At 39.4% G+C, this 23,091-nt stretch overlaps 3 protein-coding genes across 3 annotated transcripts; 2 read left to right on the top strand and 1 right to left on the bottom strand.

Moving 5' to 3' along the window:
• The first annotated feature begins 2,278 nt into the window (after positions 1-2,278).
• On the top strand, positions 2,279-4,121 carry LOC109241980. The gene is made up of 5 exons (XM_019408803.1): positions 2,279-2,729; positions 2,955-3,067; positions 3,245-3,394; positions 3,440-3,493; positions 3,561-4,121. Exons 1-5 carry the CDS (start codon positions 2,279-2,281, stop codon positions 4,119-4,121), a joined length of 1,329 nt encoding a protein of 442 aa, XP_019264348.1.
• A 3,671-nt stretch (positions 4,122-7,792) lies between these two features.
• On the top strand, positions 7,793-8,341 carry LOC109241979. The gene has a single exon (XM_019408802.1). The coding sequence runs from the start codon at positions 7,793-7,795 to the stop codon at positions 8,339-8,341; it is 549 nt and encodes a 182-aa protein (XP_019264347.1).
• A 10,080-nt stretch (positions 8,342-18,421) lies between these two features.
• LOC109241978 lies at positions 18,422-18,994 on the bottom strand. Its single transcript, XM_019408801.1, has one exon. It carries the CDS (start codon positions 18,992-18,994, stop codon positions 18,422-18,424), a length of 573 nt encoding a protein of 190 aa, XP_019264346.1.
• Between the last annotated feature and the right edge of the window lie 4,097 nt (positions 18,995-23,091).

The raw sequence follows: 23,091 nt of genomic DNA, 5'->3' as shown, positions 1-23,091 counted from the left end.
CTTTGGCTTTTTCTCATATTTCCCGTCTCCTAAGAAAACTTCATGTGATCTCTTTTGGTTGCATGTTATATTCATTTTGTTTGAGTTTCTTTTATAATTGTTTTACCTTTTTTTTTTAATCAAGTTGAAGTTATTTTCCGACAATACATAAGTCGGTGCTAAATCTGTGGCGAACTTTTCGCTGGTTTAGAGTGCTATTTCACATGTTGCTCAAGAAATTGCTATTGATCAGCCTGATCAACAATATGACAAAATAATAATGAGAAGTGACGAGCAGCGGAGGTGTATTGAAAAAGAAAGGTAAAGAAGGGGCGATAATACGAGGAGAGAGAGAAATTGACAGAAAAAATCCGCTTATAGAGATTCTCATGCTTTTAAATTGCATTTCGATGAGCTTGGTCAAATTCATCGATTTGTTTTGTCCTGTGAAGATTATCAATATCCTTTAAGTAATTTGTAAAAGTTCATAATATGAGAATTGAAAATGACTATATTAGTTGCTAGCTATATTCCTCCTTTTGCTAGCGAAGCAGGATATAACATTATCTGTGGTGTGTATGCGTGCCATTCTTCTGCTTTACGACCATAAATGTCCATATCAAGACAATAATGGCGTCAAGCATCAACTATGGCTCATGTTGTTCATTTTTTATTTTTTTCAGAAATTCGGCAGGATTAGCTATAATTTTAACTAATTTTTAGAAGAAAGTATATAATGGCAGTTACCAAAAAGACTTTAATCTTTGCTTATAAGTATATATTAATGTAGAACAAGGAAATTTCTATTGAATACAGAATATCCAAAAATAAGTTTGGATTTTAAGAAGTTTATGTGCATGTAATACATGTGTCAAAATAAACCTTTTTTCATTTTAACATGTTTCTGCATATTGAGCTTGCTCTAGCTTATTTTTATGTTTTTGTAAGAATAAATATTTCTTTTCTTTTTGAGTTGGATAGCAGTAGAGATGATTGAACTATGAGAATCACATGAGGGATCCTATCAATACAAATAAAAAAATATATTAGTGCAACCCTAATAATTGTCATAGATAAATGACAAGGTAATTTAGTATTACTAATGTATTTTTCTTTATCATGACTAAGTTTGCAATAAAGAGAGTCATTTTGTAAATTCTTACAACCACGCGAAGCGTGAACAATTTCACTAGTTTAAAAATAAGTGTAGGGCATATAATCTTAGCCCAAGATTCATGCTACAAATAGTTATTACTCGGTAGAATTATAAATATGTATTCTTAAAAGGAAATTTTACCTCCTATAGCAAAGCTTTACACCTTATTTATTATGAATAAATATCCTTTAGCTAACGTGCGCTTGGAAGCCATGGAAGGGAGAGGCAGACCTAAGAAAAATCAGCAGAGGAATACGGCTAATGAGCAACGATCATCGGAGACGAGGAAAGCAGTACTTGAATTATTTGTGTCACCAAAGGGAGTTCGAATTGAAGACCAAGCTGGAAATCTCACTCCGAGGAACATGCAGAGTGAGATAAGCAAAGAGGAAGCAGATCCATCGCGGAATAAGGACAAATTGAAGACAATTGCAACTACACCTACAACTACTCAAGCTTCTGGAAGTGGATCTGGGAATGGGAAAGCTCAAGAGCAAGTCAGGAACAACACCAGCAATGGAATTGTACCATGCAACTATGGTACTGTTGAGAACAGCAAAAAATGATGAACCAACGACTGTCAAACTGAATCAATCATGGGCAAATGTTGTAGCAGGGAATAAACTAGCCATGAAGGGTATGAATCTACAACTTATGGCTCCAATCGTTCAAAATGGTGAGAAAATTGCAAAATTAGAAGTTGAGGATATCGAGCAGGAGAATGAAAAATGGAGATCTGCGATTGTTCTGTACGTGATAGGGGACTCACCTACAATTGGAGCTATGGAAAGATTTCTCAGCTCAGTAGGTAAGTTCTCAAGGAAGCCACAGATCTACTACCATAATGAGGGATATTTTGTGATTAGATTCAGTAATCTGGAGGAAAGGGACCAAGTGCTATACTATGGACCTCATACAGTGAATAACAAACCTATAATCATGAAGGCATGGACTGAAGATTTCTATATACATGATGAGGTATTGAAGACTATCCCATTATGGGTGAGGTTTCCCAATTTGCCTCTTAATTGCTGGAGCATGAAAGCACTAAGCAAGATATGAAGTGTTTTGGGGAACCCAGTGTATGCGGATGAATGTACCACTAGGACAATGAGGATCTCATATGCACGAATGTTAATTGAAATGGACATAACTAGGCCTCTGCCTAGAAGTGTGAAAGTGCAGGATCCTAAAGGGAGGCTAATTCAACAGGAGGTAGTTTATGATTGGGAACCAACATACTGTTCTAAATTTTTGAAAATAGGACATGATAGTACTGTGATAAGAAAGGAACAACCACAGAGAATGATCCAACAAAGGAAAGTAGCTACAGGCAAACAGGCGTGGCTAAGAACAGACAGAAATGGAGCTAATGAAAAGAAGGAAACAGAACAAAAGGAAATGATAGAAACTGCCCAGCAGAGAGAGTCTGAACCAACAGAGAAAGAAGTGCAAAGGAGGGATGAAGGGTGGATTACAGTACTTGGAAGATCAGCAGCGAGGGCAGCTAAGGCCAGACAAAATGAAGAGCAGGAAGTTGCAGGAAAACAAGAGGTCCAAAGCTTGAACAACAACATCAATTATGATGTACCAGGTACAAGCAAAATGCAAATGAGCAGTTAAGGGGAATAGGAGCTGTATTATAAACCTCTTTTTATACCAATATGAGTGTGATAACTTGGAATATTAGGGGTTTGAATAAAACATATAAGCAAAAGGAGGTGAGGGAGTTCATAAGAAGTAATAATAAAGCTCTAATAGCATTGGTTGAACATAGAGTAAATGAGCATAGAACCAATGACATAATAAAAAAAAATAGCACCTGGTTGGCAGTGGATATCAAATGCTAATCCAAGCAATAAAAGTAGAATATGGGTAATATGGGATCCTAGAATTTATAAATTTGATCCAGAAGAAGCTGATGAGCAGTTGGTACATGGACAGATTAGAATCATATCAAAGGCAATCACATTTGGCTTCTCAGCAATATATGGATTACATACTATCAAAGATAGGCTAAGCTTGTGGAGGAAGTTGAGACAGATACATAGTATACAACAGGGACCCTGGTTAGCAATGGGGGACTATAATGCTATTCTTCAAACATAGGATAGACAGCATGGTACTGAGGTACAAGACATAGAAACAAGAGATTTTAAGGAATTTCTGCTTGATACAGGGATGCATGAGCTACAATATATGGGAAGGAATTATACACGGACTAATAATCACACTTCTAGTAGAATAGACAGGGGTCTGGTAAATGCAGACTGGATGATGATAATGCCTAATATGAAAGTGCAGGTCCTAGAGCCATTAGTGTCTGATCATTCACCATTAAAGCTAATGATAACACAAGTACAGGGGAAGAAGAAAACCATTCAGATTCTTAAATTGTATAGCTGACCATCACCAATTCATACAGAAAGTGGAACAAGCCTGGGAAGAAAGGAGTACTGGTGGTATGATGCAAATAGTATGGAACAAGCTAAAGAAGGTAAAGGAGGTTATTAAAGAGATTAACACAAAGCATTACAAAGGAGTAGATGAGAGAATAAAAAGGATCAGGGAGGAGCTCCAGTCAACTCAGAAAGAAATGAGTTCCAATCTACAGAGGCAAGACCTAATTGAGAAGGAAAAAACACTAAAGGGAGATTTAGAAAAATGGATACTGATTGAGGAAAGCATATATAGACAAAGATCAAGAGTACAATGGTTGAAGCTGGGTGATTCAAACTCAGCTAATTTCTTTGCTCAGATGAAGAATAGAAGTAATTTGAATGGAATACAGTTTCTAACTAATGACATGGGGGATCAGCTAGTGTTGGAGGATGATATTGAGGCAGAAATCATGGGGTACTACAAGAAGTTATTGGGCTCAAGTGCAGAGAGTCTTCCAGCTATTAATCCAAATGATATGAAAATGGGACCAGTATTGAATAGGGAACAACAATTGTTGCTTATAAAGCAAGTGTCCAAGGAATAAATATGGGAAGCAATGAAGGATATTAGTGATCTCAAAGCTCCTAGATATGATGGGTTAAATGCTGTTTTCTTCAAGAAATCCTGGCCAATCATTGGTCAGGATGTGACAAAGGCTGTACTGGAGTTTTTTGAATCAAACCAAATGTTCAGGTTTATCAATTGCACTGCCATTACCTTAATTCCAAAAGTTAGAAACCCTACAAGCATCAAAGAATATAGGCCTATCTCATGTTGTACAGTCTTGTACAAAGTGATATCAAAGATCCTTACCAAGAGGCTACAAAGTGTAATGGACATACTGATTGATAGTTCACATGCAGCTTTTGTTCCTGGCAGAGTAATCACAGACAATATTATTCTGAGCCATGAACTTGTGAAAGGATATGGGAGGAAAGGGGTATCACCTAGATGTATGATGAAGTTGGATATGCAAAAAGCTTATGATTCAATAGAATGTGACTTTATGGAGCAGATATTACATGCATTAGCATTCCCAGAACAGTTTGTAAGATGGATCATGACATGTATGAGAACTGTTACATATACAATCATGATAAATAGTGCACTAACTAAGCCATTTTGTAAGGCCCCGTGAAAAATGTGTGCTCAAAACCCAGTAGCTTGTAGCGTCAGGGTCCGGATATATGTTGGGAATGTGTAAAACTCTTCGCGGCGAGCTTGCTCACCGCGGCTCGGACCCATTATACTGATCTAAGTGTTTAAAAATCAAAGAACCAAGTTTTTCCAGAAAAGTGCTATTTTGCGATCCAGGATGCGGTCGCAAATCAAGTATGCGGATCGCATTTCCGCCGCATAATGAGTCAGTGGTTTGGTTATCATTAAGGTCAAAATACGATCCATTATGCGACCGCATAACTGATATGGGGACCGCATTTCCACCGCAAAATGAGTCAGGGTGTCAGTCAAATTTGAGGTCAAATATGCGGTGCATTATGCGATCGCAAACCGTGTATGCGGACCACATTTTCTCCGCATACCCAAACCTGACTCGGACTCCTAATTTTCTAAATTTTAAACCCGACCCCCTTTTAATAAAACACCCCAACCCCCTCATTTTAAACAAGTTTCTGAACAAAATAAGAGAGAGGAAGAGAGGGTTCTTGAGAGAGAAAGTCACCTTCTTCAAATTTGACTCTTCCGAACCATCCGGGCCGGGAAATTTCAAAGCGATTATCTTCATCCCCATACTTGCAGGTAAAATCCCTAACCCATTTTCATAGGTTTTCAGGTTTAATTAAGGGGGGGGGGGGAAGTCTCATGCATTGATTCTTGATAATAGAGGTTGAAACATACATGCATGCCTTTTTAAAACCTAAAATCTAGTAAGAGGAATTGGGTAGGAGTATAGAATTATACAAAGGAGGGTTAGCAATCTAAATGTGTTCGGGTTGTGATTGTGAACTTTGATTCTAAGAAATATGTGTTAATTTGTGCACTAGATTGACGTTGCTAGACTTTTGGTGAAGTTGAAAGTAGAAATTAAAAGGGAATTCGGCTCCAGGTATGTATGGCTAACTTTGACCTTTGTAAAATCACCTTGTTTGGTGTTCGAGTGCTTGGTATGTGATTTCTACGTGGATTGTCTGTGAAATTTTTGTGATTGGTACGGTTGAGTGTTTGTGGTTATGTCTTTCGATATAATGATGTAAGTAATTGGTAATAAACCAAGTGTGTGATTGTGAATGTGCTATGTGGTAAGAATTGTGAAACAAATGATGGAAGGAAATGGTAATTGATGTAATTGGACCAGCTGAGGTAATAACATATATGTCTTGTCGGGGGAAATTCTCGTTGTAACATGAAAAGCATATGAGATGTGGAATACGATGGAAATGGTATTGATGTCTATGGAAGTTCTTGTCAATTGTTGTTGTTGCTCTTTGAGAATTGTTGTTGTTATTCCTTGAGAATTGTTGTTGTTCTTTGTGGATTGTATTTGTTGTGGTATTGTTTGTGAATTGTGATTGTTCGGTGGGATCGGTTTGCGCACCGCAACACGAAGTAATAAGGTGTGGGTTGTGGTGATAAGGGTGGCCGAGGTAATAAGGGTGGAAAGTGATCGAAATCACAATTGAAATGAAAATATGAGAAAGTTATGAAATCATTGATGTGAAAAATGTTGAAGGGGAAATGGAGAGATTGTTTGGCTTGATTGTTTCCTTTCATGTATAATTGATTGTTGATTCCATTATTACGTGTTACTTGTGTATGGTTTGAGTTTGCTTAGGGCAAAGTTTGTTCATACATACCAGTACAATTCAAATGTACTGACGTCCCTTTTGCCGGGGACACTACATTCGTGTTATGATTGTAGGTGGATCAGTAGCAGGTACTCCACTCCACCGACCATAGCTCCTCTTCATCTTCCGTCAGCTGTATTGGTGAGTCCCTTTCCTTCGGGGCCCTGCGTGGCTCAGGCCGCTGTTTACTCCGGAGTCTTATTTTGGTTTTATGTGTAAGGTATAGCCGGAGCCTTGTTCCCGGCAGGTACTGTATTATCCTTTTGTATCCTTAGAGGCTCCGTAGATAGGAAATGTGGGTTACAAACTTATGTAAAAAATGTATTTTGTATTTTGGGCAATGTAATTTGTAAACCACGCTAGGTAATCATGTTTGTCATTGTATATTTTGTAAGAAGGTGTTTTAATTATAATGACTATTTCTGATTAATGAGTAATGAAAATACGGGGTAACACGTGGGATAGGAAAGGCACCCAGGTCCGCTTGGCTGGGGCTACCCGGTCGAGCGCCGGTCATGTCCTTCGGTTTTTGGGGCGTGACACATTTGATGCTAGGAAGGGATTGAGGCAAGGGGACCCCCTTTCACCTTTTCTATTTGTGCTTGCAATGGAGTACTTGACAAGGAAACTAAAGAAACTGGCTGAGATCCTGAACTTCAACTTCCATCCCAAGTGTGCTAAGATGCAATTCTTACAACTTGGTTTTGCTGATGATCTCTTATTGTTTTGCAGGGGAGACATTGGATCAGTCAAAATATTATTCCAATGCTTTATGAAGTTCTCAAAAGCATCTGGATTGCTGATTAATAAAAACAAAAGCTCAATGTTCTTTGGAGGAGTCACAAATGAAGCGTAGGAGGAGATCCTAGAATTTCTAGGAATTCCGAGAGGTGCTCTACCAGCCAGATACCTTGGTGCACCACTGAGCTCCAAAAGAATATTCATAGCACAATGCCAACCACTTATTAATAAAATAATGGGAAGAATTACTTCATGGGCTGCAAAATTCTTGTCCTATGCAGGAAAGATTCAACTCATAAAAAGTGTTCTGTTCTCCATCCAAACATACCGGGCCTAAATATTTGTTCTGCCAAAGAAGATTACAAAAATAATTGAGGCAATGTGCAGAAGTTTTCTATGGACTGGACAAGGTACAATTTCAAAAAAAGCACTATTAGCATGGGAGAAAATATGTCTGCCAAAGTCAACAGGTGAATTTAATGTCATGAATATAGCAATCTAGAACAAAGCTTCTATATGTAAGCAATTTTGGAATTTATGTAAAGAGAAGAAAAGGTTGTATATACAGTGGGTACATGGCTATTATATTAGAGGAAGGAACATCTGGACAATATAGTTAAAGCAAGCTTCATGGATGGTAGGTAAGATCATGAAGGCACATAAGACTATGATGGAAGCAGGATTCAGCCAGGATGATATCACAAATATGAACAACTGTTCTGTCAAACAAATTTATCACAGGCTGCGAGGTACGTTTGAGAAAGTAAGTTGGAGGAAAGTAGTTTGTCACAATGGAGGATGTCCCAGATGGAACTTTGTACTAACTATGACAGCACATGGAAGATTATACACAAAGGATAGATTGCAAAGATGGGGAGTATCAGTTGATCAAGACTATATCCTATGCAACAGTGATAAGGAAACCATACAACATTTGTTCTTTGAATGTCCATATGCAAAAGTACTGTGGAGCAAACTTTTAGAATGGCAAGGCATTGGCAGGCCAGTACAAGGATGGGATGAAGAGCTAAAGTGGGCAGAGAAATGGGCCAAAAGAAGAAATGCAACAGCTGAATTATACAAAATGGTGTTGGCAGCTACAATTTACTATGTGTGGCAGGAAAAAAATGGTCGAATCTTTAAAAATAAGACAAGAGGATGGGAGACAGTTTGCAAGCTGATAACCCAAGAGTACACTGTCGTAGCAATAAGAGAGTAGAGAAATTTTGCAGAGTTTAAATTGGTATCCAATGTAATAGCTGTACATGATAAATAGGTGGTATGGGGAGAAGTTAGTTTGATAGGCAAGTATGTAAGGGTTTAATTTACTTTGTAAATATTTTCCTTGGTAAATGACAGATTTAATTACCAAAAAAAATATCCTTTTAAAATATTATTTTCTATAACTATCTTTTAGGTTTTATAGAAAAATATGTATTTATGGTAACTTCCTACTTTTTAGCCATTAAATACGCTAGGGAATACTTTTCTCTCTCATACTTTATGTTCTTTCTCTCACAAGACCACCGTATAGTATACAACTTCAGAAACCAAGATCTCTCCACAATCTCTCTCTCTCAACGCCAGTCTCTTCTCCATGAATACAACCACGATTCTCTACTTTTTACATTTACGTTTTGATATGTATTCTGAAGCATGGTAGAAGCCCTTGGACCAGCAAAATTCTATGGTAGCAGCCTCCCTAGGCCACGGTTTTACAAGACAACGAAGAGCGAGTGGATCCGCCAGTCTCCGTTATTGATCCATTAATGTCATGGGCGGAGGAAGCCCACTGGTCCATGGGTGGTGTGAGCTTCACGTGCCACTGTCTTCAGGGCCGCATTGAAGGCAACATCGAGAAGCTACGCGCCGAGCTTGAAATGGCGGAGAAGAAGTCTGGCAAAGAAACCCCTACTAAGGGTTCGACTCCGTTTCCTGTTAGTCCATCGCCTCCTCCTGCTCCGTATGTATTGAAACTTATGGATGATGATTCAGGGGTTAAGGAAAAAGATACTTTATTTTCATTGTATTCAATATATCTCGCTGTATTTCGTGTATTTCATTGTATTCATTGTCTTTAGTTTTTTTCTACTTTTTTAATATATTCATTGTATTTAACTGTATTCAAGTTAATTATATAATTTCAAAGCTTCACTTTGTTTCACTGTTTTGTCCAGCAGTATATATTCAACAATATATTCAATGTATTGTAGAATGTATTCATATGTTTTTTTAATTAATATAATTTATGTATCCAGATGTATATATGTATTCAAATGTATTTGCAGTATGTATATTCATACGTTTTGCATTATAGATGACTTGCTATACTTCATGTATTCAATGTATTGTATGTATTTAACTGTATTCAATGTAATTATATAGTTTTAATATATAAGTCTATTTCTAAAGATACCATTAAAAAATATTTTAGTTAAGATTCCACTAAAAAAAAAGAAAGGATGGATTGAATCTCTGAAGATTGCTATGTTTTTGGGGTATTTTTCGGCTGAGAATCTTTTCTATAACTGGAAATACAAATTTTGCATGTTATAATTGAGTTTGTTGAGTTATATCAGGAGTCTATCGCGTTAATTGATTCACTTACCGTTTTTAAACAGATGAAGGCCTTTTTTTTCGTAGATTTTCGTTACTGTATTCACGAATACAACTTGCAAATACATATGAATACAGTCTGTGTTTAGCTGGACTTCCTTGTTTTGCGCCGAATTTTGCTACTCATGAATACAGTAGCTTGAATACATCAAATGCACTCTATAACAAGTGAAAACATAATTATAGGAGTAATTAAGTAAATGATAGTTATAGCAAGTCAATAACCACTAAACAATAGTCATTTCTGAAAATGTAAAATACTTGGAAAGCCATTGAAGATGTTAAATTTTACATAAATTTTATGTGGTTATTGTTGAGTTTTCTGTATCTTATTACATACTATTACTAATATTTTAGTACATATAGCTAAAAAATTTCTTTTACTCTTTTAATTCGAAAAGAAAGAAAGATATCTGTCAATAGGAAGTTGAACACGTGCCGAATGAAAAGTAGCATACCAGTCAACACAAATTATTTTGAAGTTGTACCATAAGTTTGCTTGAGGTAAAAGAACATCTCTTAAACGATTCTGAACTCATTCTTTTCTCCGTGTCATGGTTTTAAACAAAATTTCACTTTATTCATTAGTGCAAAATGACTTGTCTTACTTGCAAAATCTGCTGAAGACTACCTGATCGAAAAATTGTCCAAAATGAAAATACTATTAATGTTTATTCGTAAAATAGTACAATTGAATTTGTTACGTGGTCAATAGACAAGAGAATTGATTTGATCCAAAAAAAAAAAAAATAAGAGATAAGATAAATATCAAGATTAACAATTGAAATTGAAGAAGATGACAAGCCTGACTCCGAACACAGTGTCTCGAGAGCAAAAATGTAAGTAACAATAAAATGAAAGAAATCTGTTGATCTTAAAACAAAATAGTAAAGTATAGTCTTTTTTGTATAGAATGTTTCGTGTGTTTACAATGGCTGCTGAGCCAACTATTTATAGCTCTACCAAGGGAAACAAGAACCTAGGATCAAGTTGCTCTTAAATATAATAGAAGAGTCATTGATAAACATGTAACGACAGACCATGAATGCAGATATTCTCTGTAACGGTCACTCATTTAATGTGAGATAATATTCCCTCATTGAATACTATCCGATGGCAAACCCTTGATCTTCTCCCGTTGGCTATGCTCCCTTTGGGATTTACCCGAAGTTTATTGCATTCGTTGTATCCGGTATTGGTTGTTACCTGACTTGCCTTTCGTCCTATCATCGGTTCCATGTGTCATGTTACCATTCGACCATTTGTCATAAAGCAATTTTACCCCATACAGATAGTCCCCTATTTTTCGGTGACATGTCTTAGTGTTACTGGAAAGTTGGTGAAGATTCCTTTCTTGACAGAAAAGTTCCTGAACAGTCTCTGACGCTTGAAAGGATGCACATCTTCTCGCATTTAATACCCCAAACACGTGTTGCCCAACGGTTCAACAAATATTTTCGCCAATTTTTGAGGTAATCATGGCCATAATTTTTGCCGTCTATAATTTCTACTGTACTCAACATTTTTAATTCTTCACTTTTACAACTTTCACAAGTCTTTTCTTCTTCTCTGTATTTTCTTAGAAACCTTCTCTCAACCTTCACTTTTTTCAGCAAGAATTTTACTATCCTCTTGTTACCATGGCCTTTTACACTCCTCTCTTCGGGAACAGTGGCCTTCTCTTCGGTGGAGGCCCAAAGAAAAATAAAGACAAGGAGGTTGATGTCAATTCCGACCCTTCCACTATCAGCACCATCATACCACATCATCTCAACACTGCAAATGACTTTCAAGAGAAAGCTCCTTCTGCATCTTCACGGATTTGGCCAGTTAGTAGGTGTCCCTCCTCCATTCGCCCTTCTAGTATCTCAGCTGTGAAGGAGGACGACAACTTCCCCAATCTTGAAGTCATCACCCCGGATATGATAGAGCGGGTTACCTTCACCAAGGAGGGGTTTACGTATGTCTATAAGTTTTGGTTTACCTTGGGTCCATTTTCCTTAGGGTCGAGTGAAGGACTTGACCCAATAATTTTGGAGTCCATCAGTATTAGGTCTGCTTAGCACAAATAGGCCTATCTATATGGCAAACAGTGGCCTGCCTTCGCCAACTGTGCATGAAGACCGGGGAAACCCTAACCCTTGCACACATGATGAATCTTTACTCGCCCAAAAATTTTCATGGGGGAGTAATAGACTTGAGAAAACGTGGACACCATGCTCTTCTCACCAGCGTAGATGATGACAACGATCGTGGATGGATGAATCGATTTGTCATCATTGCTATCAGGGATATCATCCCAGCCACAACTCCATCTTTCCCTAAGTCGTGGAATCACTTTCGTAAGTTTTCGATTATCCATTTCCTTCGTGAAAAAATTATTATCCATTGTTGCTGATTTTTCTTTTTTCTTTTGTTTCAGCTACCCGATTGGAACCACCACGAGTTCAAGGCCTAGACCAGTGGGTTTAAAAATTTCTGGAAATCACGACTCTAGAATCCAGCCGATGGAAGGAGATGTCTCCTAAATATGGGTAGAAGGCCAAAAAATACGGTAAATCAATTCTTTCTTCCTTTTACCTTTGTATGAACACAAGTAATCTCATGAAAAAGTTGCTTACTCCACTTTTTGCTTGATTCAAGACTTCCAAGGGGTTCTATCGTCTTCCCCGAAATCGACGTTTTAGAGGACCCTGATGAGGCTAGAAGGGTAATATAAGGTGCCATTGTCTGAAGTAGAGCTCGTGGATCTGCTTCCAGTGAGGGTGCTTCCTCTCGAAGTCCCCAACCAAGGACAAGAAACGAAGAGAAAACGTCCCTCCTCGGCTGGGACTCAAGAGAAGAAGGCAAAGAATTGTCGGCCACAGTGGTCCTCGTTGACACACAAGAAGCTAGTGATGGAGAGACTTCCCTTAAAAGGAGGAAAAGATCTTCATCAGCTCAACCGGATGCTCAGTCGAGGGAGTTTCAAAACCCGACCGAAGAAGAAAACCATGCACTTTGGGGTGAAATGGACCTGGTAGAGAATGTTGATTCTCTCTTCCCTGCCTCCATTGTTGTTTCCGGTCCAAGGAGTTCGGACCCTGGGTCTCTTTTGCCTTCCACCACTGAGCAAGTAATAACCAACTCTTCTTCTGCCATTGTTGCTTCTTCACCTTCCACACCGATGGGTTCACGCCCATCGACACTAGCTGCTCCCTCGCCACCAGCAACCACTACATCTCCACCATCGGTACCATCTGAGCAAGAAAGAGACACCTCTCCTCCTCGGTCTCCTGTTCACGGGAACTTGGGCATGATTATTCACTCCCTTCCCCAGATCCTCGAGGGAGGAGAAACGCCACTTTTTCAGTTTCAAAAGAGTGCCATCTCTTATCCAAGTCGATAGAGATTGCGAACTATCTAAATCTGCTAGCTTTTGGAGAGAGACTGGAAGAAAATGCGCTCTTTTTTCGGGGAGTGTTTAGTGAGCAATGCCGTGCATAGCGCGGAGCAGGTATCGTACTAGTTTTCTCGTACCTTTTTTTTCCTTCTTACATACTGCAATGGAAATTCTAACTTTAGTTTTCTTTTTTACAGGCCAACTTTCTTGGTTCTGAAGGCCTGCAAAGGTTGATCCTTGATAAGCAAGGACTTGCTTCCGAGCGGGATCAACTTTCGGCCGAAAAGAACCAACTTGTTGCGCGCCTCCCGGTGTTGGAGGCAGAAGTTGCTGAAATGAGAAAGCTTGAAGCTCACTTGCAACATAGCGAACAAGATAAAATGGCCCACAACTAATTACACAAAAAGCTTTAAGAGGCTAACTAAGTGGGTCGAGCTTCATGATGCTCTACTTGCTGCTGCCGAGCACCAGTCTGCTTTGAGGAACAAAACAATAATTTAAAGGTAGACTTACACTCAAACACCGAGGAGGCCAATGTTGCCGAGGAGTAGAGGGCCCGAATGGAAGAGAGGCTCAAGAGGGCCATGGATTAGAATCAGATTCATTGAACTACAAATTTTGAGCTCGACCCTCGCCTCAGTGCCATGAGATCTTAAAAGGACGGCCTTCAAGCCAAAATTAGTAGACTCCAGGCAAAGCTCCAAGACCAAGAGGATTGCCTCGTATTTGAGAAGACTTATTCTATATATCATATGTGGAGAAAATTATTGGAAGAGGCCAAAGCGGGCATCGTCGATATTGATGATTGTATCATCAAGGCCCGAGAACTGGAGCTAACTGCTCGTGAAAATCTTCCCGCTCGACCCGCTGTAACTGACTCCTTGAGAAGTGGTTTTGAATACTCATGAGCCGAGGGGGAGATCGAAGAAAATGAAAGCCCTGAACCGGTAATGGATCCGCTATCCTCTACCGGGGAAATGTAGACCCCTCTCTCCCTTCGAGCTCCGGCGGCAATGATGTATAACTTTTTTTTATCTTGTAATTATGCCAAGCTTTTCACCGATTTGACACTTTGATAAATAAATAAAGGATTTTTTGCTTAAGTGTTGTGCAAAAATATTCCTTTTATGTTTAGTTGATTAAAGCTTTAGGTATATTTCATCCGATAGCTTTTGATTCCGGGCACAAATTCTTCCGGAATCAACCCTTTACTATGAGGGTTTCATAAGAGAGGGCCCTTATGTTTATGGTTCTCTTGAAGAGGACGTCTCCTGTTTATTTCGGCAAGCATTTGGAGTTTTTGTTAACTTTCTAACGTTAAAATTAACTCATTATTTGGATAAGAAATAAGATAAAAATAAAAGGACTTTATTTTATTCTTTCTATCTTTAAATATATATAAACATTCATTTGCTAAAGTAAAAACTACCAATACATGTGGCTAACTTGTACAACTTATTTCTACGAGGCTAATCATGCAGTACACGATCTTGATGAAATATTGATCCTGATTCTCGCAGTCCCGGTTTTCGTGGTACTCCTTGTGCCGTATCAGATATTATTCCCCCCTCCCACAAGTGTTCGGATGCGAAGTATGCATATTTGAACACTGGGAAGTCTTGCTTCATCGATGGAAACAACTTGTGAACGGTTAAGTAATCTTTTTTCGGTGACGGAAGGCAAAGCTTGCCATCGTACTAAAGATTACTTAACTATCGAAATAGTTGTTTACCATCGATGTGAGAGTTTTCGTGCCTTGTTATCTAAAGGCCTTTCCTTTTTCGATGACTCTCCCTTCGTAGTATGCTTTTCATTGTTGTCTCTTTAAAAAACTTGCCAGTAAAACCTGATTGGGACAAAAACTGGACGAGGGAAAAAAGAGGCAGCACATACTTTCAGTATTGGTAGGATCCTTCAGCAATAATACCTTTTGAGGTGAGTCACATTCCAATTGTTGGGAAATTTGACTCCATCTTGATTTTCCAACTCGTACAACCCTTTACCGGTGATAGTCGAAACCCGATAAGGGCTTCCCGTGTTGGTCCCAGCTTCTCGGCATTGACTTCCCGAGTGCTCTGAGTTACCTTTCTCAAAATCAAGTCTCCCACTTTGAAGTAGCGGAGATTGGCCCTGCGATTATAATACTTTTCCATCCTTTTCTTTTAAGCCACCATCCTTACATACGCCAAATCTCTGTGTTCATCGAGCAAGTCAAGCCGCACCAGCAACGCTTCATTGTTTGCTTTTTTGTTTGTTCGAGAAAACCTTAAAGTCGATTCCCTCACTTCTACCGGCATCAGGGCTTCTGTGCCATACACGAGAGAGAAAGGTGTTTAATTTCCCCCGTGCTCGATTTCATCATTGTCGGTATTCCCATAGCATACTCGGTAGCTCTTCGGGCCATTTTCCTTTAGCAGCTTCTAGCTTGTTTTTAAGGTTATGGATAATCACCTTATTTGTAGATTTCGCTTGTCCGTTAGCACTTGGATGGTACAGTGAAGATGTAATCCTCTTGATTTTCAAATCTTCCAAAAATTTTATGACCTTTGAACCTATGAACCGCTGCCTCGTTGTCATAGGCAATTTCCTTCGGTATTTCGAATCGGCAGATTGAGTGATCCCATATGAAGTTGACCATTTCGCGCTCACCGATCTTCTGTTAAGGACTTGCTTCAACCCATTTAGTGAAGTAGTCAATTAAAATTAAAAGAAATCTTACCTTTCTGGGGCCCGGTGACAGATGGCCAACAATGTCCATTCCCCATTTCATGAATGACCATGGGGACAATACCGAATTCACGAATTATGCTGGTTTATGCACCAACTGTACATGGCGTTGACATTTGTCGTACTTCTGAATAAACATCTTTGTGTCCTGTTCCATCTGAGGCCAATAGTAACCTGCCCTGATAACCTTTAGAACTAACGAATCTGTGCTAGAGTGATTCCCACAAATTCCTTCATGGACTTCCCTCATCACGTAGTCCGTCTCTGAGGCCCCCAGACATCGGGCCAACGGTCCTTGGTAAGATCTTCTGTATAACTACCCATCCACGAGGCAATAATGAGCTACTTTGGTTCTTAATGCCTGAGAAGCCTTCGGGTCTTCAGGCAATTTGCCATGTCAAAGGTATTCGACGAACTCATTCCTTCAGTCCTAGACTAGGTTGGTTGAATTGACTTTGCAGTAACCGTCGACATCCAATACCAAATGTAGAAGTTGAATGATAGAACCAGAGTCAGATCCTTTCATCTCCGTGGATGACCCCAAATTTGCCGATGTGTCTGCTTCCATGTTTTCTTCCCTTGGAATGTGAACGATTGACCATTCTCTAAATCGTGCAAGCAACGCCTGGACATTGTTCAGATATTGTTGCATGTGTTCTTACTTTGTGTTGAAAATCCCATACACTTGGTTTACTACCAGCTGGGAGTCAAATTTCACTTTGATGACCTCGGATCCTAGTCCCCGGGCTAGCTCCAGTCCTAGAACTAAGCCTCATACTCGGCTTCATTGTTAGTTAACAGAACCGTTTTAATGTCCTGCCTCAAGGTTTCCCCGAGGGCGTAGAACTATCCCGAGGCCGGACCCTTTTACATTGGGTGCTCCATCCGTGAACAAGGTCCAGATCTCGATGCCGTTCCCCAAACCAGAACTTCTTCCTTAGCAGCCAAGGGCATTAACCTAGGACTAAAATCGGCCACAAAGTCGGCCAAAACTTGTGACATTATAGCAGTCCTTGGCTTGTACTCAATATTGAATTCACTAATTTTGACTGCTCAGTTAGCCAAGTGGTCTGACAACCCAGGCTTGTGAAGGACATTCGATAGTGGAAAATTCCTCACAACGGCTATCGGGTGGCACTAAAAATAAGGCCTAAGCTTTCGAGAGGCAACTACGAGAGCAAAGGCCAACTTTTTGAGGTGTGGATAACGGGTTTCCGCTCCTGACAATAGTTTACTAACATAATAAATTGAAAATTTCATACGTTCCTTTTCTCGAACCAAAGCGACACTTACCGCTACCTCCGAGACCGCTAAATATATTAGCAACTACTCGCCTTCCCACAATTTTGACAGTAACGAGGGGCTATGCAGATACCTTTATAGATCTTTCGGTCCCTGTTGGCATTCTGGAGTCCACTCAAAATTTTTCTTCTTTTTTATAAGTGAGAAGAAGTGATGACACTTTTCTGAGGATCTTGAGATAAACCTACTTAAAGCCGCCAACCTTCCGGCCAATCTCTGCACTTCTTTCACGCTCGTTAGCTGGTCCGGGATGTCTTCGATGGCTTTGATCTTATCGAGATTAACTTTGATCCCTCTTTGCGATACCAAGAACCCCAAGAACCTATCGGAGCCAACCCCGAATGCACATATTTTTGGGTTGAGTTTCATGTTATATTTCCTCAGGATATCGAAAGTCTCTTGGAGGTTTCTCAAATGATCTCCTACACTCAGAGACTTGACTAATATGTCATCAATGTATACCTCCATTGTTTTTCCTATCTGATTTTCGAACATTTTGTTAACGAACCTCTAGTAAGTGGCTCCGGTGTTCTTAAGCCCAAATGGCATCACATTATAGATATACGTGCCAAAGTTCGTTATGAAAGAAGTGTTTTCCTGATCCTCCAAGGTCATCTTGATTTGATTGTACCCATAGTAAGCATCAAGGAAACTCATTAACTCGTGTTTGGCCATAACATCAATCATTTGATCAATGTTTTGCAATGAGATCTTTAGGGTACACGTTATTTAAATCCTTATAATCTACGCACATTCTAAACCTGTTATTCTTTTTTGGCACTACAACTACGTTGGCTAACCATTCTGGATATTTTAGCGCCCCAAATTGAACTAATGTTGAGTAATCGGGTTACCTTTTTCTTAATAAACCCGTTCCTAACCTCCGCTATCGGACGCTTCTTTTGCCTTATCGGTGGGAAGTTTGGATCCAGACTTAGATTGTGCACAGCCACTTCTAATGGGATACCTGTCATATCCGAGTGCGACCATGCAAAGCAATCTTCGTTAGCTTTAAGATAATTTATAAATTCTAACCTGAGTTCGGGGTTGAGTTCTGTTCCCAAGTAAAACTTTCTTTCCAAAAATTCTTCGAATAGGGCCACTTGCTCGGGTTCTTCTGCGGTGGACTTGGTTGCATCCATCTCCTCCAGTACCTGAAAATATCTCTTCACCTGGTAGGATTCCGATGACTTCTCGCCTTTATTGTCTTCACTCGAAAAGGGAGAATCCATCGGTTCTTGTAATGTCTATTTGTTGGGTCCCTTCCCCTTGCTACTGGAAAATTGTAATTGCATTCATCTCCCTTGCAGACGGTTGGTCCCTGCTTATTTGCTTGATTCCTTCCATGGTTGGGAATTTCAACAACTGGTGATAGGTTGAGGGCATGACCTTCATCTCGTGTATCCACGGCCTCCCGAGAATTACATTGTAACCCATATCGCCATCTACCTCTTCGAATAAGGTGGCCTTGGTTACTCCTTCATCGTTTGTGGTTAGCAAAATTTCCCCTCGGGTTGTCACACTTGTCAAGCTAAATCCAGCAAAGAGTTTTGTCACCGGAATGATGCTCCCGGTCAATTTTGCTTGTTCCAGCACTCTCCATTGGATGATTTTGGCTGAGCTTCCTGGGTCAACCAAAACACACTTAATTTTGAAATCTAAAACATTGAGAGAGATTACCAAAGCGTCATTGTGTGGCAGGAGAAGTCCGTCAGCATCTTCCTCCGTGAAGATGATATCATCTTCCGCTACTTCCCAAAGCCTCTTGTTGTGAGTCACTGATATCTTTGTTTTCTTTGATGCCGAGAAGGTCACATCATTGACTTCATTTCCCCCGAAGATCATGTTGATAGTTAATCTAGGGGTGCCTTCTATCACCTTCGAAGACTCTGCATTGTTTCGACTTCGGCCGTAGTTGTTCTGGGCTCAATCACTTAAAAACTCCCTAAGATGTCCATTCTTTAGCAATGTCGCCACCTCTTCACGAAGATGTCAGTAGTCCCCAGTTCTGTGTCTCTGAGTCCCATGGTATTCACACCATAAACTAGGATCCCTCTAGCTAGGGTCTGACCGAATTGGCTTCGAGAACCATGCTTTTTATTTTATTTTATATTTCTCATTGCCGATACCAACTCTACTAAGGTGATGTTAAAGTTGTAGTCTGACAGCTTGGGATATGTGGAGTCTCGGGCCCCTGGTACCTCCTTTTTTTGTAATGACCCGTTGTTGCGGCCACGGTCTGCTCTTCTATTAGGGGCAGACCTATCCGATGATCGAAACTCTTTGCTGCTACGACCCTCGGTTCTTTTGTACGGCAGAAAATAGCCTCTAGCCGACATCCGATCCGCATCAAAGTCTCTTTTAAACTTGTCGTGGTTTTTGTCTTGACCTCATCCCATAGTTGATATCGGGAATCCGAGCTGATCATCTTATATCCTTATTTTTGATTCATAATGGTTATGAACATCCTCCCATGTTGTTGCTTGAAACTCGAGCAGGCTTTACTTCAGCTTTCGGGGGGGGGGGGGGGGAATCGGAGCTCCGTGGATTTAGACCCTTTGTGAATGCTTCTGCTACCCATTCATCCGGTACCGTTGGTAGCAACATCCTCTCTTTCTAGAACCGAACCATGAATTCTCGCAGCAGTTCGGACTCGCTCTGCGAGATCCTAAATATGTCCTCCTTCTGGCTTGAACCTTCCTTGCTCCGGCATTGGCCTTAATGAAGGACTCTACAAGCATCTCAAAAGAGTCAATTGAGTGTTTGGGTAAAAGAGAATACCAAGTTAGCGCCCCCTTCGTGAAGTTTTTCACCAAACTTCTTTAGCAAGATGGACTCGATCTCATGTTGAGCCAAATCATTCTTTTTCACAACTATGGTGTAGGTTGTGATGTGCTCCTGCGGATCTGAAGTCCCATCATATTTTGGTATGTACGGCCTCTTTGGAATTAACTCTGGTGCTGTACTAGGCTTAAACGACAATTGCGTGTATTTTTTTCGAATCTGGGCCTTTTAGTACTGGCAGTGCGCTCGGAATCTGATCTATTCGAGCTTGAAACTCCTTCTCATTTTGATCCATCCGTTCGTTCATTTTCCTCATAAACCTCATGAGCTCGATTTTGAAGGGATCATTTCCGTTGTTATTCCCAAATCCACTACCGGTCCCTCCGGCTTCGTCGAAACTGAATTAATCCATTGGGGTGTTGTTATCGACCCTCTGAGTTGCTTGGTTTGCAGGAACACTGGGAGAAATCGGGCATTTTTCATTCGCATTATTGGAGGCGCCTGACAAGGCCTGCTTTAACTCAGTCATCACCCGATCCTGCTTTGAGAGGTGTTTCATGATCGCTTTTTGTTGTTCTCTCAAGATTTTTACTGTTTCCACGACATGTTCATTCTCCGCATCATCGGGAGTTGGTTCCTGCACATGCTAGGGGTATTGTCTCTCACGAACCGGGGTTGTTTCATCACCTTCGTTACAGGTGTCGCTGATTGAGTCATTGTGTTGAGGCACATCTTCGCGTTCATCAATGTTGTGTGCGATGTTGACATCATTAGCTGCCATATCTGGTTTCTTACTAAGGAAAGAATCAAAACGAGTTGGTAATAAACGCAAGGATCAAAGCAGTCACGCAACTGTCTATGCCCACGGTGGGTGCTAAACCGTTTACCCGCAAAACGGTACTGTTGACTTTGTTACGTAGTTAATAGACAAGTGAATTGATTTGATCTAAAAAATTATTAGAGATAGGCAGAATACATAAGTGAACCCTTAGACTTGGCCCTTTTTTTCACTTGGACACCTAAACATAGAGTTGTTCCGGCACTTCAACTAAATCCCATGTGTGCCAATTACATACTTTATAGTGACATGGCAGACGTTGTGGGGAAGGGAGTATGAACATAGAAAAACTTGCTATTTATTATTATTATTATTGTTATTATTATTATTGTATCCTAATATATTACTCCTATTAAAGTTCTAACATTTTCCCTCTTCTTCTATTTTTCTTCTTCTTCCCGTCAGAACCCATCATTTTTCCTCTTAATTTTTTTGCCCTTTTTTTTTTGCATATAAAGCTCACTTCTTTGAAGCTATCTTGAATTTGGTTACATCTTCTTCACATCTTGAAGTGCTGGTGGCTTCATTGAAGGTCACCCGTTCGATTTGGATATCGATTTCTCCGCTCACTCACAATGTCGAATAGACCGAAATCACCTTCTTTAAGAGAAGTTTCTTGTTCTTGTGGGACTGTTGCAAAATTGCGAATTTTATGGACTCCAATAAACCAGGTCGCCGTTTTTTTTTTTTTTTGTTGCAAAATTGAAGGCAAAGGTGCTTGCAAATTTATCAGGTGGTATGACGATGAGACACGTGAGTAAGCTAAGAGCGTGATTTCTGGTTTATGAAAATGAGTAAAAAGTTTGAATAAGAGAGGGATCAAGTAGTGGGAAAATTGAAGATTTTGGTCAATGTGTTGATATTGCCGTTGATTTGGAAATGGCTGTTTGGTTCACCTTGTCCCAATTGAAGTTGTAGCTCTTTTTGTTCATTTACTGAAAATGAGTTTCAATTTGTTTTGGGGGTTGATGCTATAAGGTGGAATGATTTAATTATGTGGAAAAAGTTTAGTGGTTAAATTTAAGGTGTTATAGGCAATTGTAATACACACGTGGAATTTTTTTAAAGTTTTTCTCGGATGGTCTAGAAAGTGTGTTAGTGGCACAAAAAGGGTTTAGTTGATGTGCCTCATAGGAACAACTCTATGTTTAGGTGTCTACGTGACAAAAAAGGCCAAGTTTAAGGGTCCACTTAACAATTGAAATTGAAGAAGATAACAAGCCTGGCTCCGAACACAGTGTCCCCGAGAGCAAAATATAAGTAACTATAAAATGAAAGAAATCTGTTGATCTTAAAGCAAAATAGTAAAGTATAGCCTTTTTGTATAGAATGTTGCATGTGTTTACAACAACTGCTGAGCCTACTATTTATAGCTCTACCAAGGGAAATAAGATCCTATGATCAAGCTGCTCTTAAATGATAATAAAAGAGTCATTGATAAATATGTAACGGCAGGCTATGAATGCAGATATTCTCTGCAACGATCGCTCATTTAATGTGAGATAATATTCCCTCATTGAATACTATCCGATGGCAAACCCTCGATCTTCTCCCGTTGGCTATGCTCCCTTCGGGATTTACTTGATGTCGGTTGCATTCGTTGTATCCGATATTGGTTGTTATCTGACTTGCCTTTCGCCTATCTTTAGTTCCACGTGTCATGTTGTCAGTTGACCATTTATCATAAACAAATTTTACCCCATACCATTAGTCCTTATAGTCGTGAATTCATGGGACGACAGATAACTACGTTTTAATTAGTCTGTGGTACATTTAGCCACTACTTCAGTCTTAAGTCGTAACTACAACAGACTGCAAACGATAATGAGTCATTTGAATGTTCGACTCCTAAATGGAATGATGAATACTATGGAAAACCAGATAAGTTCAGTAGGTCGTACTGCTCCTTTTGTTGAATATTTATGCCTCACAAAAATATGTCTATTTGTGACTCCGAGCTCAACTGTTCCCTTAATTTTGTTGATTGTTACAATTGAATAAAGAATTGATAGTACAACATTTACATCATTTTGGTTTTTTTTCGGAATTTCCATTAGTTATGTTATTAAACCAAATTTCTTGCATTAGTAAGGTTATTCTCTATTTAGGTGCATCAATTTGAGAAATTTTATTTTGTGTCTCACATTTCATGTCATACTTATGTGAGGTCCTTAATTACTTGACAAGTGGATTCATAGGTCCCATTTGTTTACTTTGAAGATAAAACTAAAAAGGGCAATTTAAAAATTATTTAATATGTCTAACTAAAGATAAAAGTAACTAATAACTCAAAATGGTAAAAAAAATATATGCATTTAAA

Source organism: Nicotiana attenuata, unplaced genomic scaffold, assembly GCF_001879085.1.
Source record: "Nicotiana attenuata strain UT unplaced genomic scaffold, NIATTr2, whole genome shotgun sequence".
In the NCBI taxonomy this organism is placed as follows: domain Eukaryota; kingdom Viridiplantae; phylum Streptophyta; class Magnoliopsida; order Solanales; family Solanaceae; genus Nicotiana; species Nicotiana attenuata.
Note: the sequence above shows the minus strand (reverse complement) of the source record. Positions and strands in the feature narration are given on the sequence as shown.

Bases quoted from the DNA above. Each gene is read 5' to 3' on its own strand.
- LOC109241980 (XM_019408803.1), top strand. From the start codon at position 2,279: ATGGACATAACTAGGCCTCTGCCTAGAAGTGTGAAAGTGCAGGATCCT. The intron at 3,068-3,244 runs GTACATGGACAG...CTTCAAACATAG, and splicing joins AAGAAGCTGATGAGCAGTTG to GATAGACAGCATGGTACTGA. The intron at 3,395-3,439 runs GTAAATGCAGAC...ATGAAAGTGCAG, and splicing joins GTAGAATAGACAGGGGTCTG to GTCCTAGAGCCATTAGTGTC.
- LOC109241979 (XM_019408802.1), top strand. From the start codon at position 7,793: ATGGAAGCAGGATTCAGCCAGGATGATATCACAAATATGAACAACTGT.
- LOC109241978 (XM_019408801.1), bottom strand. From the start codon at position 18,994: ATGATCTTCGGGGGAAATGAAGTCAATGATGTGACCTTCTCGGCATCA.